This window comes from Mustelus asterias, chromosome 5 (genome assembly GCF_964213995.1).
Source record: "Mustelus asterias chromosome 5, sMusAst1.hap1.1, whole genome shotgun sequence".
Lineage (NCBI taxonomy): Eukaryota > Metazoa > Chordata > Chondrichthyes > Carcharhiniformes > Triakidae > Mustelus > Mustelus asterias.
Window position 1 is genome coordinate 33,244,033 of NC_135805.1, and position 16,948 is coordinate 33,260,980.

Here is a 16,948-nt window from a genome sequence, read left to right on the forward strand (position 1 = left end):
AAGTTTAGAGAAAGACTTCAGGAATTTTCTCCACAAACCCAACCAAAAACCAGAACCAGTAATTGCATTTTGACATAGCAAACATGAATAGGAAATACTGATGTCTCAACTGATGATGGGAAAAGTTGGCACAAATCTGTCAACATGATAGAAAGTTGCATCCTATTTAGGATTTCAAATAACACTAGCCAATTTCTCTTGGTACATGGTAGGTCAAAGAATATGGTCACTCTCTTACCAGCTTCTGAAGTCTTCATGTTCCTCTCCCCTTTCTGCCTATCCTTCTCTCTTTCTTGTTTCCTCTTAACTCTTCTTTTTGCTTCTCTTGTTCGCTTTGTCTTTTTCTCTTTTCCTTTCAGGGAGTGGGTGGTGGGTGGGATGATGCAGTGTGACAGGAGATAAGCCATCAATGATTGCAGGCTACATTGGGGTGAGTATTGTGGGAAAAATCTGGCCATCGGCAGTTTCCATCCCATTCCCAATCACTTATTCTTCTCCCCCACCTCTAGCTCCTTGCATCTCCCACCCCTTTACCTTCCCACAAATTACTTCCCTTCCTATGGACCCCTGACTCTCATCACTATTCCTTTCTATTACAACAGTGACTCAACTTCAGGAGTACGGAACAGACTGTAAAGAACTTTGAGCTATCCTGAGATCATGAAATGTAAGTTCTTCCTTCGTTTACCCTTTCTCCCATGAACTACCTGCGCAACATTCTCTTCTTCCCCTTTTGACACTGGCTTCACCCTTAACTTTCCAATCTTACACCCTACTCTCACTTATTTATTTCCAGAGTGAAAGATGAGTGGTCAGAGGTCCTCCTCAATCTGTTTGCTTCCTCTCCTACCCCATCCAAACTTTATTTTAAATTTTTCTTTAAAGGAGGCGTGGTTGAACTTTTAAAATTTCTTTCCAAAAAAAAAATCAAATTAGAATAATGAAAGAAACTGCCTGCCTTTCTCTTGATTTCTTTTTCTTTCCCTTGGTCTTATAGGTATTACAAATGGAATCTCTGTTTCGTAGGTAGAAGCAATTATTGTTGATGGTTTAGTTTTAGAATTGTCAGCAATCAGGTGAGACAATCAGTTGGCTTCCAAATTCAACTAACTTACTTTTGGAAAATTGAACTTTTACTCTTCCTCTCACCTTCAAAGCAAAAGAAAATATTGCATCAGTACAACTGAGTGAATGTTGCTGATGCAGCTCGAAGTGTTACAGCTCCAGGCAAAATAAACTTAGCTTGTTGAAAAGTTAAACCTTTAATGAAGGCAGAGAAAGCATAAAAAGCAATTCAATGGATAACCTTAATCATGTTCGTCAAGGTATGTGTTTTGTTTTCAGTTTGTGGCCAACTTTAGTTTGGAAAGTTCACTTGCTTAAAGTAGTGGGCAGATAAAAGAAAATCACAGTGTGGTTTTGAGTGATTTTGGGAACCAGTAGCACATTGCATGGTCAGTGGCATAGAACCCCACAGTGCATAAGAGGCCATCTGGCCCATTGAGTCTGCACTGCACCCTCCGACAGAGCGTCTTCCCGAGGACCACCCCCGTGAGCTATCCCTGTAACCCCACGCATTTACCATAACTAATCTCCCTAACCTACACATCTTGGGACACTAAGGGGCAGTTTAGCATGGCCAATCCACCTAACCTGCATATCACTGGACTGTGGGAGAAAACCAAAGCACCGGGAAGAAACTTACACAGACTCAGAATTGAGCCTGGGTCCCTGGCGATATGAAGCAACAGTGCTAACCACTGTGCCGCCAAATTCATTTAAGCAAAAACCATTATGGATGTAGACATAAGATTTTGAAATGAGAAAAATTGAACACAAAATGCGTGACAAAAGCATGCCAGGATGTGCAAAAATGTGCAAGTTTTCAATATGGGAGTGGAAGAGGTAGCCAGAGAGAGGAAAATAAAGAGAGAGGTAGCTGGAGAGAGAAATGGAGATAAATATATAGATGGATAGATAGATAAACAGATAGATCGGTAAATGCTGTGCTTTTCGTATAGTTGTTGTTTTCTTAAAGTAATATAAGTTTTTAGATTCAACTAAAATACTTTTTGAAGTACATTGTAAAAGGTACCATAGTACCATTTATTTCTGGGAAAGATGCCAAGCTACAGTTACCTCAGGCACCTGTTAGAGATAGAGATACCAGCTTTGTTAAAAAGCTACAAATTAAAACTTTTGCAAGATATAAATACTATTAAGCAAGACTCAATCATCTAGAACAAATGATTTCAGAAAAAAGGGAAAAAATCTTTCCTTACAGAGGAAATTGGTTGTACCTTATTTATTGGCTTTATTCCAGAATACTATTTACTGTCCTATACTGTCTGGGTGGATACCACTCACAGATCCATCTACCTGGGAAGTGATGTATCAATGACTATCAGAAATAAATAGGTTAGAGAGGTTAATGGAAAGGAGCAGGGTGAGGACAAGCAAAAGGGAATTCCAACCATAAATAGCTTAGTTTTCAGTTTATTTATTATTGTCACAAGACGGCTTACATTAACACTGCAATGAGGTTACTGTGAAAATCCCCTAGTCTCCACGCTCCAGCACCTGTTCGGGCACACTGAGGGAGAATTTAGCACGGTCAATGCACCTAACCAGCACGTCTTTCAGACTGTGGAAGGAAACTGGAGCAACCAGTGGAAACCCACGCAGACACGAGGAGAACATGTAAACTCCGCACAGACAGTGACCCAAGACGGGAATTGAACCTGGGTCTTTGGTGCTGTGAGGCAGCAGTGCTAACTGCCCAAATAATCATTGCAACTCTTAAATTCACTATGAAGGGGATTTTACCCTCCCGATTTTGGTGGGTGGGATTGGCGGCGGGAACAGAAAATCCCATGGGAGGCCAAAAACGCAATTTACACTGGCGGTGATTAACCCCGTCTTCTGTCAATGAAGTAATGGGAATCCTGACATTCCCGGCATTCAAAGTCGGGGTCCCCATTAGAATACATTAACATCTGATTATCTGGTCTCTATACCTGATAATCCCCACCCATTATATAATCTATTCACATCAGCGTGAATCACAACAAGTCTCCCATGGCATGCAAATGACAAGCAGAGCCCGCCAAAGGAGTTCAAGAGAATCCATCACTCGGGGGAGAGAGAGTCATGCCTAGCCAGGGGGCAGTGCCAAGGGGTGTTGTGTGTGTGTTTTCTGGGTTGGGGGGGTGCAGGCTGGTTTTCCACGAGCGGAGTGGGGGGTGGTTCTATTTTATTTTTTAAAGCACGCCCTGAGGTTTAAAACCTAAGTTGCCCACAGGGCGGGCTTCTTTCAGCTATGAACTGAACGATATGGCGGAGAAAGCCATTGGCAGGCCCCGTTGTTTTAACACCATTTTTCCCGCCCACTATGCCACTCTGCCAAAAAATGGGGCAATGCTGCCTTTGTATCTTTCTGAACATTACAATGTTTAATTCAGAAGTATAGCACTGACATCAAAACTTTCTCTGTGCAGTTTCCAGTATTGACTGGACACAGCCTGTTAGGTTTTAGTAAGACTGTTTTTGACCTGTGTTGGTCAACAAAGGCATCAATCAGTTGTCAGGTAATTGACTAAAATATATTTATCCCTGCTAGTCATAATCTTTCTGTGGGCAATAAGATGCCACCCGATTCTGTTCCAGTAGTTTGCCGGAGAGCGATTCTATAGCCATGGAAACGTCTCCTCAACTTATATATTAGGCAGAACGAGAGGGCGTCTTGTTTGCAAAAACTTGTTATTATGGAGTTCAGTTGTTCACTGGGTTTCAATTAAGTAACATTTCTGGCCACACAATGCTATGTCTCTCAAATAACTCTCTGAGCCAAAATGTTTCTTTTACGACTCTCTTCCAGGTTCGGTGCTCACTCTACAGTCAATGTGACATTTGGAAAAAATGGAAAGTTGTACTTCTATTAAATTTCCATCAACATATTGGTCATTTGTGGATTATCATTAATAATAATGCCATCCAAGCATGAGCTGTTGGATAAGTCACGTATAATGGCTTCATGTTTCCCATGTGAATTATCAACAGCCACAATCAGTGGTGTCTCTTGCAAGCATCACTTTCACATTGCCAATACCACTTCAACATCGCCATATGCTCTATACTATAAACTGTTTGGAATCACAAGCCAAGCCAGAGGATCATTTCCAATTCCAAAGGACACTCTCAAGAAGCACCAAGGCACCTGAGGCTCAAAAGCTCAGCCAGAATGTATTAGGTTCCCATACCAGTTCATCATACATTGAGGGATAATTTGTAGGAAATTTGACCTTGAGATAAATGGTGTTAGAAGGCATGCCTTGCAGTGCCCAAGAAATATTTGAAAAACTACCATCAACTTGGAGGCAAGTCACTTCAAGTGCTGTGATAATGTGACTTCAGTCACTAACTCCGGGTCCAGCAAGTTAAAATCCTGCTCTCTCTTACAACAGTCCATAACCACCAACAACCCCCAAATACAAACAAAAACCAGCTTCCATAGTTTTGCCATGTAACAATCACAATCCACAAGATTTTCAAAAAAAATCACTTCTCCCAATAAAGAAGTGTACATATTTAAGGAAAATTCTATTCCAAGTGCAGGTCAGTGGGACTAGGCAAAAAATGGTTCGGCACAGACAAGAAGGGCCAAAAGGCCTGTTTCTGAGCTGTAATTTTCTATGGTTCTATGGAAAACTGTTAAGGCATAGATTTTTTTTCAAAACCCTAGAAAATGGCAGAGAGGCCAGATATTAGGAATTACTAGCTCCAGACAACATAGTAAGAAGTCTCACAACACCACGTTAAAGTCCAACAGGTTTATTTGTAATCACGAGCTTGTGAAGGTCACTCACCTGAGGAAGGAGCAGCGCTCCGAAAGCTCGTGATTCCAAACAAACCTCTTGGACTTTAACCTGGTGTTGTGAGACTTCTTACCGTGCCCACCCCAGTCCAAAGCCGGCATCTCCACATCCAGACAACATAAACAGTAAAGGAAAAACTCGAGCAGTTTGCAGATGCCATTTGAGCTCAAGATTAAATTACACTTTCATTATTCATGCTCCCTCATCTACAGTAATATTTTGTTACACATATGTTTATATATTGTATGAAATTATATATGGAAAGCATGTTAATGACAATTGAAGTGGAGCTGAAAGTACACTGACTGAAAAGAAGGGAAGAGGCTATTGTGATGTCAGTGCTGCAGATGATTGACAGGTTGGTACAATCAGGGAATTAATGTGCAGTTTTAAAGCAGAATTAAAAGGAAATTAAAAGATTAATTATTTGCTATTATAATAATAAAAAAAGTATTCTTACTGTTGTGTCTTTTATTCTATCCTAAAAAAAGAAAAGAAAAAAGGTTTTAATGACAAATGCAATGAACCCTTTACAGTTTCAAAATAGCATTAAAACTACAAATTGCTGGATTGTATTTAAATAAATAAAAACTTATTGTTGAGTTAGAGTTTGTGCAGAAATCTATGTGCTATGTTGTAATGCACTATATAAAGTCCTGTCTGTGTGAAACTGTGTCCTTAATCAGTATATGTTAGTGCTCACGTCAGGGTGAGCTCATTCTACTCTGCTCTTTAGAACGGTTTTAAATGCTTGTTTCAAGTTATATTTTGTAAAACAGAGCACATTTTTTTAAAAAGAAAGGTAAATGCAGTGTCTAGTGTGGTGCTGAGCCATACAAACCAGAACGCTCCCAAGTTCAACCTCTGTTCCGTGCTGAGTCAGTCGAGCGATGCTGGGGGATCCTCGATTCTTGGGCTAAGGACGGGAAATAACAATCAGGGTTTCTGTTCCTGATCATCGTCCGTAGAAAGAAAACGCAGGTTAGGGGCATCAGGTGAGGAAGGGCTGGGCTATGCTGCTGCCTTGCCTCTCTCTAACCTCTTTCCTTCCAATCAAAACAGCTAATTGACACATGGCATCAAGGTTCTCAAATGACGAGGCCACTTGCTCAACTGCTGCCACCCGCAGGAAATAATAATTGAAAAGCGACAAGGTATCGGAAAGGGTAAAACTATTTTTATAAAATCTCAGCAGCAGTGTAGAGCTTCTGAGTGGCTGATGATGCTATATCTATGCGCAGTTTTCACTTTGATGGGCTTTTTTATTGAGAGGCTCTTTCTAACTGTGGCCTGAAAACAATGAAACAACGTTTGTTTGTAAATCACACATTACTGAAAAACGGTTAGTAGCTAAAGAATGGGAAAGAAATAAAAGAACGCAGAGATTTCAACTCGGGTTATCAGCCAACAGTATAACCCGAGTTTATAATCTGGTATATTACAAAATGTTACCTTTGGATCATAACCTGGAGTGGAAACAGCAAACTGTAACTTCATTGCAGTGTTAATGTAAGCCTTACTTGTGACTAATAAATAAATTTTAACTTTACTTTAAACTAGTTAGAATCTGAATTCCCCACTGAAAAAAAGTATCTGCAGAAGTAATTTGTTTATTTGACAATATCTGTTCACATTCAATCAGGTTATATCCTTACTGAAGCTATGGGGAGATTCAGTACGGACAAACATTAATGATTTTCCTCTAATTTGATAGTATTCCTCGGTAACTAGATATGCATGTAAAGCTGGTTGAGGATTCGGAAAGTGTGTAGCTTTGTAACTTCAGTGGAGTTTTTGTTTGTTAATGTATCCAATATGGTTCTACATGAAGGGTGTTTTCTGCTAATCACATTGGGCAGTGAAACTAATTTTGGGATGACCACAGAACACAATGGTTATGGTAACGGGCTGAAATTTATCATCTTGAGATGGTTGAGTGGATTGAAAAAATGCTAATGAATTATTTTGAAGAGAACGATTGTCTTAAAGAGAGAGATAATAAATTTAGTGTTTGCATTGGTACAATTCTATTGAGAAAAGTGTAATAGCAGTAAATGAACAGTGAAACCTGAATAAACATGAGAGTTGTTAATATTGCCCCACATGGGACTTATTTAGTATTCCATATATCAAACAGTTGAGGGGGAAAACGTATCTTGTAACATGGACCAGTCTGCAAGGGAAAAAGTGTGGGTCATGTCGAATGACCTGCACAGAGATACAAAAGACCCTAAAAGGGAAAGCGAAGCAAACGTGGAGAAGTAAAAATTAATAGCCTTCAAATTTCCCTGGGGAGCTGGTGGTGTAATGGTAATGTCACTGGACTGATAATCCAGAGACTATTGCTCTGGGGACACAGGTTCGAATCCCATCACAACTGGTGGAATTCAAATTCAATTAATTAATACCACCTAATATTTCTCTTAGTTTTAGAAATAGCAAGTTCCTATTTAAAATAAATGGTAATAGCAGAGAGATGGGCACATTTTAGAACAACAGGTCCTGGGAGAAATGCTGATGTAGGAAATTTTGTGGCAATGTCTGATCCATTGGGTTTTTGCCCTGCTTAAGCTGTGTAACAAATTATACTTAGGTGGGGATTAGTGGACAAATCCTCCACCCATTTGTGTTTTACCATTCCCTCCTCCTCCTCTTGCCAGGTATGTTTTGGCAACAAGTGTTGAATAGTTTCTTGTGAATCCCATCAGAAACACCTCCACTAGGCCCGAGGAAACATTCCCTCATTGAAAGCTGATGCAAGTTCAATGCTGGAGCAAGAGGAAGCAAGACAAAACTGGCCAGTGTTGAAGAGAGCAATGACTTCTAAACCCACTATCATGAGCTCCCTGAGGATTTGGAGGAAATATTTGCATTGTCATTCTTTGGTGGTTCCCAAATCTCTGGGTTCCACTAATAGTGTAAGTCTGACTTGCTGGTGGCAGAAGAAGGTGGGGGCTCTATAGCACTGATATAGCCATATCCCACCCATCCCAGTTATGGTTCTGTCACTTACAACAGAATCAGCATCAAAATCTATAGATGTTTGACACTATCACAGTGTACCATCGAAGTACGGTTCAGAGACTTTGAAGCCCAATGTATATAGTGTTGACATGCTGGTATCCCACAGCATAAGTTGCTTGTAATAAACATGTTTCTATTAATTTTGTCTTTGTTTAATTATTTGTCAACCCCCTGTGGCTTTGTGTGTGATAAGTTGGAGAATGCAGACCCTCTCTTACCTGTCTCTGGTGCTCCTCTCTTTCTCACTGCCTTTCCTCTGTTGCTTCCTCTCCCTTTAAATTTTTCTTTGCTTTTAACTCTATCTTCTTCTGAATGTGTCCTTTTCCTTTCCTTTCTGCTGGGAGGTGCTGGATGGTGGGCTGTGTTGTGGCAGGGAAAGGAGCTGCTGCCTCAGTGGAGGGAATATTTAGAGTGGGGGGGTCATGGGCAAATGTGGTCATCAAAGCTCTCCTCTCATCTGATCATTCCCTCAATATAGAGGGCTGATGCCTCAAGGAATACAAGTAGAGTTTACATCCACTGTACAATCTGAATTCAGCTGAGTTACAGTTCTGAGCATAAGTTTGAAGAGATATCGAGGCCTTCAATTAAAAGTTTAGCGAAGGCATTAAAAGACACAAAAGGCACTTACATGGATGATTTTTACCGTCCACTGTGAAATATTTAATGTTTATCTTTTTTTTTTACTTTGTGGGCAGCACAGTGGCACAGTGGTTAAAGTGATTAGCACTGCTGTCTCACAGCGCCAGGGACCCGGGTTCAATTCTGGCCTCATGTCACTGTCTGTATGGAGTTTGCACGTTCTCCCCGTGTCTGTGTGGGTTTCCTCCGGGTGCTCCGGTTTCCTCCCACAGTCCAAAGGTGTGCTGGTTAGATGGACTGTCCATGCTAAATTACCTCTTAGTGTCCTAGGTCAGGGGGAAATGGCGGGGTAAATACGTGGGTGTCTGGGTGGGATGCTCTATTGGAGAATTGGTGCAGACTTGATGGGCCTAATGGCCTCCCTCTGCACTGTAGGGTTTCTATAAATCTATGTTTGTTTTGGACAACAGAAATTTAAATTAGCGAGAAAAGAGCAAATTAATATTTCTTAAAGAATTATTTGTGAGAATATCATGGACAAATTACACAATTCTTGGGTAATACATTTTTACTACAGAACACCAAATACTGTGTTGTATGAATACCTTAAAATGCTTTTTCAATAAAAGCTGTCTGACATACCAAAATTAAAATAAACGGATTTCCATTTAGAGGCAAAGTGTGGATTATTACTTACAAAGCAGCAACACAGGATACTAAATATCTTGTTCATAAAACATGAATAATTTTAATATGAAAAGGAAAAAATAAGACCGAGTCCAAGTTTTCCTGGGTTTGAGGAGCAAAAGAGAAAGAAGATTTTTAAGTCAACCATTGCTATTGCTACCGATAGGATAGGTGATTGCAAAGATTCCAGTTTCTCAATAAACTATTACACTGCCAGTCATTTCAATTCAGATCTGACTCGAGGGTTCGTGAGGACTGGAATTCACATCAGTTATAATTTACAATCCAGATTCTCAGGGCTACAGTAAGCTTGAGTTGTGGGATTTGATTTCTGCCAAGGATTTACAGCAGAGCTGTGATCAGCATGTCAGCGCAAAAGTAATTCCTTTCTGTTGGGTCAAATGTCAGTTTTAGACTATAAAGGATGGAATATTAATCTGAACCAAATGTCGACATTTCACTTTAACTCAATTATCTATAATGGCTTGTTTGAATGCAGGCTAATTGGTTATCACTTAATAAACTACCAGTGCAAACAAGGATGTATAATGTAATGTGAATGATATTACACATAAAGTGAAGTTTTAAGGAACTGATTCGTTTAATAAGAATCTTGTTTTTGAATGAAGTGTACAAAGGTCTCGCTTTGAATTTGAATGAAACAAAGAAAAACTGAAGTTTATTTATTAGTGTCACAAGCAGGCTTACATTAACACTGCAATTAAGTTACTGTGAAAATCCCCTAGTTGCCACACTCCAGCGCCTGTTTGGGTACACTAAGGGAGAATTTAGCATGGCCAATGCACCTGACCAGCACATCTCTCGGACTGTGGGAGGAAACCGGAGTACCCAGAGGAAGACCACACAGACATGGGGAGAGCATGCAGACTCTGCATGGACAGTGACCCAAGCTGGGAATCGAACCTGGCACCGTGAGGCAACAGTACTACCATTGTGCCACTGTGCAGCCTTAAACAGGAGTAAGTCAAATTTACTAATCAAGCCTGTTCAGCCAATGAGTTCATGGCTAATCCATAATTTAATTCCATTTACCAACCTTTTTCCTCTATTCCTTGATAACTTTGTTAAACAAAAATCAATTTCAGATTTAAAATGAACAATTAACCAAGCATCAATTGTCTTTCATGGATGAGAGGTCCAAACTTTTATCATTCTGTCTATATGTATGTGTTTCATTCTTAAAAGGTCTGGCTCACATTTTTAGACTATGTCCCTTCGTCCTCAACTCCCCAACCAGCAGAAATAGTTTTTCTCTATGTATCCTATCTGTACCCTTTGACATATTGAAAATTTCAATCAATTCACCCCTTAGCCTTCCAAGTTCCAGAAATGCTACCCTGGCTTGTCTAATAATGCATTTACAATTTAGATAAACAGAAATGCTACGGGGCAAGAACTCTGAAATAAATTCAATGTTTTTATATCCTTCCTTTCCCCCTGCCCCTAATTTTATTCTCTGTTCTGAAAGTGTGAAACTTTTGAAGGTGTGAGGTACAGATCCCCATGGCAGGTGGCACTCACCCCCAAAGCTGGTGTCTTGCTCAGAGAGTTACGGGTGGATTAAGACTGAGCCGCATAATTTTGTCCAAAGTCACAATTGGAGTCATTGGGGGCGATCGTACCGGTTTGTTACGCCAATTGATCAGTGTGGCGAGCCGGTAAGTTTGGGTGAGAGGTGGAAAATTGGGTTTGTGCCTGGTTTCTTGAGATGTTACAGGCCTCATTCTGCCGGCGAATTCAGCCAACCTGTGCCAGGGTGGAGTGCCTGTGCCAGACCCTAGTGGGAGGTCATGAAGGGGGAGGAGGGAGAGGTGCGGGGTGTTCATTTATGTGCGGTGGGGGGGTTGGGGGGGGGGGGGGGGGTGAGGAAGAGCCATCACTGAGCGAGTGGGGGCTGGGGGTTGGGGAATTGTAAAGTTGACATGCTGGCGATGATTGCCAGGGGTGGAGGAGAGCCCCTGATACCTCCATGGTGGTGGGGGAATGGGGGAGAGTTTATTATTTCTGATTGGGGTGCCCTTTAAAGATGGCGCCCTGATCTCTGTGGAGCCTGTTGCCGGCTTCAAGAGTCCCTGCCCACCTGAGTGACACCGTAAACCACGCCCACTCATTCTTTTCTTGAAAGAGGCTTAAAATCTGGAGAGGAAACTGGTCTGTGGAACTGGAGAGTTATATGTTGGTTTTCTGACTGAGCCTGATACTTTGACAAATTCTGACCTGATTGTCCCCCCATAATTTATGAATATTGCAACAAGAGGGACAGCAGTACATTTCCACAACTCAGGGATATTGACTGTCATTTATCGAGCAGGTTTAGTTGGAATTTAGCTGGGAGGGAGGTGCCACTGCTTGTCTGCTGATCACCAAGTGGCATAGATAGAAAACTGAGCTGTCTCCCTAACTGCAGGAAAACAGTCTTAAAGTTTATTTATTAGTGTCACAAGTAGGCTCACATTAACACTGCAAAGACGTTACTGTGAAAATCGCCAGTCGCCACACTCTGGTACCTGTTCGGGTACATTGAAGAAGAATTTAGCATGGCCAATGCACCTAACCAGCGTGGCTTTTGGGCTGTGGGAGGAAATTAGAACACCTGGAGGAAACCCACACATTCACGGGGAGAAGGTACAGACTCCACACAGTTAGCGACCTAAGCCAGGAATCGAAGGAGGCAGCAGTGCTAACCACTGTGCCACCATGCTACTGTGTAATTGCTTACTTCACCTTCTCCAGAGGGTGGTTTTGGGTAAAAGGGCAATCAGGCAGGGTTGGGAGGGTGGTTTAGGGTAAAAAGGTAATCAGGCAGAGTTGTCACTATCCACTGACCACTGCTAGCAATCTCTGTTAACTTCTCACTGTTGACTGTTGAGTGAGTGCTTTGCACAAATGACAAATCTTGTGAATGATAAATTCAAATTGATATAATAAGCCTCCACTGCACCACATTTTTTAGGGAAGGGTGCCATGTTGATTCTTGAAGGTTGAACACACTCTTTGCCAACCTTACCATTCAAAATGTCCTTAGCTGTCCTAGTCCTGGATATCATTTCTGAATGAGCCTTCTTCAATAATTTACAGTACTATTAGATGCAAAACCACGGCTGGCAGTTGACACCGAGGGAGTAACTTTAAATCTCTCAAATGACTCTTAAGTACTTTATATATTGTATCTCATCCAATTCACAGTGCGGAACTGTTTAAAAATAAATTGGTTTGCTATGGGTTGATTTTCTTTGCTGCTAACAGTCCTGTGGCATTTAGTTTCCACTTTCTCCAATCTTTCCCTCTTCCCAGCCCACAACCAGCAAAATTGCAGGCAGTTTGGCAAGATGATTCTACTCCGAGCAGAGTTATATTCATTATTCACTTATTACCAGACAAGACACACTTTTTTCACAGAATCATAGAATTGTTATGGTGTGGAAGGAGGCCATTTGGCCCATCGTGTCTGCATCGGCTCTCCAAATGAGCATTCTGACTTAGCGCCATTCGGTTGCCTTTTCTCTGTACCCCTACACATTGTTTCTACACAATGCCCTCTTGAATGCCTCAATTGAACCTGCCTTACTTCCAGACCATTTCTTCTGGCAGTTTCAATGCAAACTTCTTTAAAAAAAAGTTAACTGTATGTACCGGTTGTAATATCGCCTACTTTGTGACTATCAAGTGAGACTCGAAATGTTTAGTTGCTGTAAATGACTTGTTCAGACTTAAAACTGAAGTCATAAACTACACCATATAGTATCAAAGCAAATGTTGAAGAGGAAACATTGGATGGGGTAGAGACAGAACTCCCAGTTCTTCTTCAAATAGAAACTTTAAAGTGCATCTGAATAGTTGGGCAGAGTCTCAGCTCGATGTCACCACCAGCAATCTGGCATTCCTTCAGTATGGAAGTATGATGTTCAAGTCTAAAGTGGGACTAGAATTTGCAACTTTGTCACTCAGAAGTGAAACTGTTACAGTGTTGAGCCAAGTTGACATTTTTCATTTTGTTTCAGCAGAAATATTGCAATGCTTTTATTACAAGGTATAGTTATCAGTTAAGTAGTGTAATGATACTTATAAAGCAATTTTTCCCCAGCAAATAAAATGAGTTATATTTAATGTTGGATTCTTAAAGACAAGAATTGCCGAGAATTTTCACAAGCATTCTCTATTAGCAAATAGATAGAACGCCTAACAAAATGGCTGGAAAAAATAACTGTTAAGTCAAGTCTTAGTTTCCAGGGAAAATTAAGAGCCAGTGTATTCAGACCCGGTTGTTTTTTGGAAAAGAAAACAAACAAGCTCTTTGTGATGTTGGTCTGCCCTTGATAAATTAAGAAATAAGCAAGTATGTTTTTCCCGTTCCGGCAACCAGAAACCATGCAGTGCATCGGAACGTTGTTGATCCTATTTTCTGAATGTGGACCGCATGAGATTAAAAGATAGAAATCGGGGCAGAGGGACTTTAGAAACAGGGAGCTGCAAACATGTTTTTGGAGGAGAAACAACGAGAAACTTTCACAGAGGCTAAAAGGTCAGAAGTGCTGGAGGAACAGTTAAAAGCCATCTTTTTAAAGTTAAGTAAGACGATCCATTGACGTGCTTTGTTTTTTTTATTGCACGAAGATAAGTTATTGCAGTTTGACTTCTGTTCTGTAGACTCGTCTTACTGTGAAATAAAGCAGCTTATCGATTCACGTCTAGCTGCGTCCAACAAAGTGTTAGCTCAGTCCGACTTCAGAGAAACTGAGGAAGCACATGTGAGAATAACATAAATATCCAGTTCAGGTCACAAGGGGGTACTACTGTTACATACCAGGGTCACATTATCACACAAATAGATAGCAGAGTGAGTCAACTTCCCCAATACCTCTCAACATTTTCAATTTGTGAAACAGCACATTCTAACTTTGTTAACTAAAAGGAAAAATTTACACTCATTGCCAAATAAAATCATACATCTTCCTCCGACTTGTTTGTTTTAAACTCTGTTTCGATAGTGAAACAACGTCTTTGCGGGGCAAAGGCTGACTCGCAAGCCAGAGCGAACGGTTACAGTATCTATTAATACCCACAACAATTTATCTCCTACTTAACCATTACATTTTTTTCCGCATTCGACACAGTTCTTTCCCAGCCCAAAAATATTCACACCTCAGAGCTAGACCAGGAGTCAAAGTAAACGAGGCTTAACGAAACGATTAAGGAACATAAGTAATGCAATACACTCAAAATATATTCATAAGAATTTAAGCAATGGCATAGGTTAGGAAACAGGTTCTAATATATGCAGAATTCAGAAGTGATAACAGGAAATTCTTGATTTGCAGAAGGACAAAAGGGAGATATAACTCTTCATCCAACCCCCAGTTATTACATCTGTGGATACATTCGGAGATGCAACTGTTGACATAGAGAGAAGACAGGGGATGGATGTAACTGCTCTTCTTCTATTAGTTCAAAGGATGTGGGCATCGCTGGCGAGGCCAGCATTTATTGTCCATCCCTAATTGCCCTCGGGAAGGTGGCGGTGAGCTGCCTTCTTGAACCGCTGCAATCCCGGAGGTATAGTTATATCCACACTACTGACAGAGGGACTTCCAGGACTTTGTCCCAGTAACCATGAAGGAACGGCGATATGTTTCCAAATCAGGATGGTGAGTGGCCTCATAGAATCATCATCATAGAATCATCATCATAGAATCATCATCATAGAATCCCTACAGTGCAGAAGGAGGCCATTCAGTCCATGGAGTCTGCACCAACAAGCAATCCCAAGGCTTGGAGGGGAACTCCCATGTGGTATTCCCATGTGTCTGCTACCCTTGTCATAGAGTCATTGAGGTTTACAGCATGGAAACAGACCCTTCGGCCCAACTTGTCCATGTTGCCCTTTTTTTAAACCCCGAAGCTAGTCCTAATTGCCCACTTTTGGCCCATATCCCTCAATATCCATCTGACCCATATAACTGTCTAAATGCTTTTTAAAAGATAAAATTGTACCCAACTCTACTACTACTTCTGGCAGTTTGTTCCAGACATTCACCACCCTCTATGTGAAAACAATTGCCCCTCTGGACACTTTTGTATCTCTCCCCTCTCACCTTAAACCTATGCCCTCTAGTTTTAGACCCCCTAGCTTTGGGAAAAGATATTGACTATCCAGCTGATTTGTGCCCCCCATTATTTTACAGACCTCTATAAGATCACCCCTCAGCCTCCTTACGCTCCAGAGAAAAAAGTCCCAGTCTATCCAGCCTCTCCTTACAACTCAATCCACCAAGTCCCGGCAGCATCCTAGGAAATCTTTTCTGCATTCTTTCTAGTTTAATAATATCCTTTCTATAATAGGGTGACCAGAACTGTACACAGTATTCCAAATGTGGCCTTATCAATGTCTTGCGCAACTTCAACAAGATGTCCCAACTCCTGTATTCAATGTTCTGGCCAATGAAACCAAGCATACTGAATGCCTTCTTCACTACTCTGTCCACCTGTGACTCCACTTTCAAGGAGCTATGAATATGTACCCCTCGATCTCTTTGCTCTGTAACCCTCCCCAAGGCTCTACCATTAACTGAGTAAGTCCTGCCCTGGTTCAATCTAACAAAATGTATCACCTCGCATTTATCTAAATTAAACTCCATCTGCCATTCGTCAGCCCAATGGCCCAATTGATCAAGATCCCGTTGCAATCTGAGATAACCTTCTTCACTGTCCACCATGCCACCAATCTTAGTGTCATCTGCAAACATACTAACCATGCCTCCTATATTCTCATCCAAATCATTAATATAAATGACAAATAACAGTGGACCCACACTGATCCCTGAGGCACACTGCTGGTCACAGGCCTCCAGTTTGAAAAACATCCCTCTCCAACTATCCTTGTCCTTCTAGATGGTAGTGTATTTGGAAGGTGTTGCCTAAGGAGCTTTGGTGCGTTCTTGCAGTGCATCTTGTAGATGGTACAGATTGCTGCCACTGTGCATTGGTGGTAGATGGAGTGAATGTTTGTAGATGGGCTGCCAATCAAGCAGGCTGCTTTGTACTGGATGGTGTCCAAGCTTCTTGAGTGTTGTTGAAGCTGCACTCATCCAGGCAAGGGGAGAATATCCCATCACACTTTCAACTTGTAGATGGCGGACAGGCTTTGGGGAGTCACTCACTGCAGGATTCCTAGCCTCTGGCCTGCTATTGTAGCTCCAGTATTTATGTGACTAGCCTAGTCAAGTATTTTGTCAGTGGTAACCCTAAGTTATTGATAGTGGGGGATTCAACGATGGTAATGTCACTGAAAGTCAAGGGGCGATGGTTAAATTCTCTCTTGTTGGAGATCACAGAATCTTAGAATCCATGCAGTACAGGAGGAGGCCATTCAGTCCATTGAGTATGCACTAACTCTCTCTTACAGAGTACCTTACCCAGGCCCTCTCCTCCATCCTAACCCTGTAACTCAACATATTTGCAATGGCTAATTCATCTAATATACACATTTTGGGACACTAAGGGGCAATTTGGCATGGGCAATCCACCTAACCTGCACACCTTTGGAGATAGTCATTGCCTGGTACTTTTGTGGTTTGAATGTTACTTGCCACTTGTCAGCCCAAGCCTGGATATTGTCCAGGTCTTGCTGCATTTGGACATGGACTGCTTTTGTTTGCAGATCCCAATCCAGCGTTGAATGACCACCTCATTGATTATGTCAGTTACCCTTTGTTGGGTGGTTGTTGGAATGAGACTTCCCTGCCCCATTTCTGCATTACAAC

The 16,948-nt window shown here is 41.4% G+C and overlaps 1 protein-coding gene across 4 annotated transcripts in view; it reads right to left on the reverse strand.

Annotated features, from left to right (window-relative positions):
- The window catches only part of sobpa (sine oculis binding protein homolog (Drosophila) a), a 320,001-nt gene that overhangs the window by 75,023 nt on the left and 228,030 nt on the right, over positions 1 to 16,948 (reverse strand). For all 4 annotated transcript variants that reach the window (XM_078212389.1, XM_078212388.1, XM_078212391.1 and 1 more), the window contains exons 6-7: positions 5,716 to 5,790; positions 5,335 to 5,355 (exon numbers count right to left, since the gene is read on the reverse strand). In XM_078212389.1, coding sequence (XP_078068515.1) covers positions 5,335 to 5,355; positions 5,716 to 5,790 — 96 coding nt within the window. The remainder of the gene's footprint in view (positions 1 to 5,334; positions 5,356 to 5,715; positions 5,791 to 16,948) is intronic.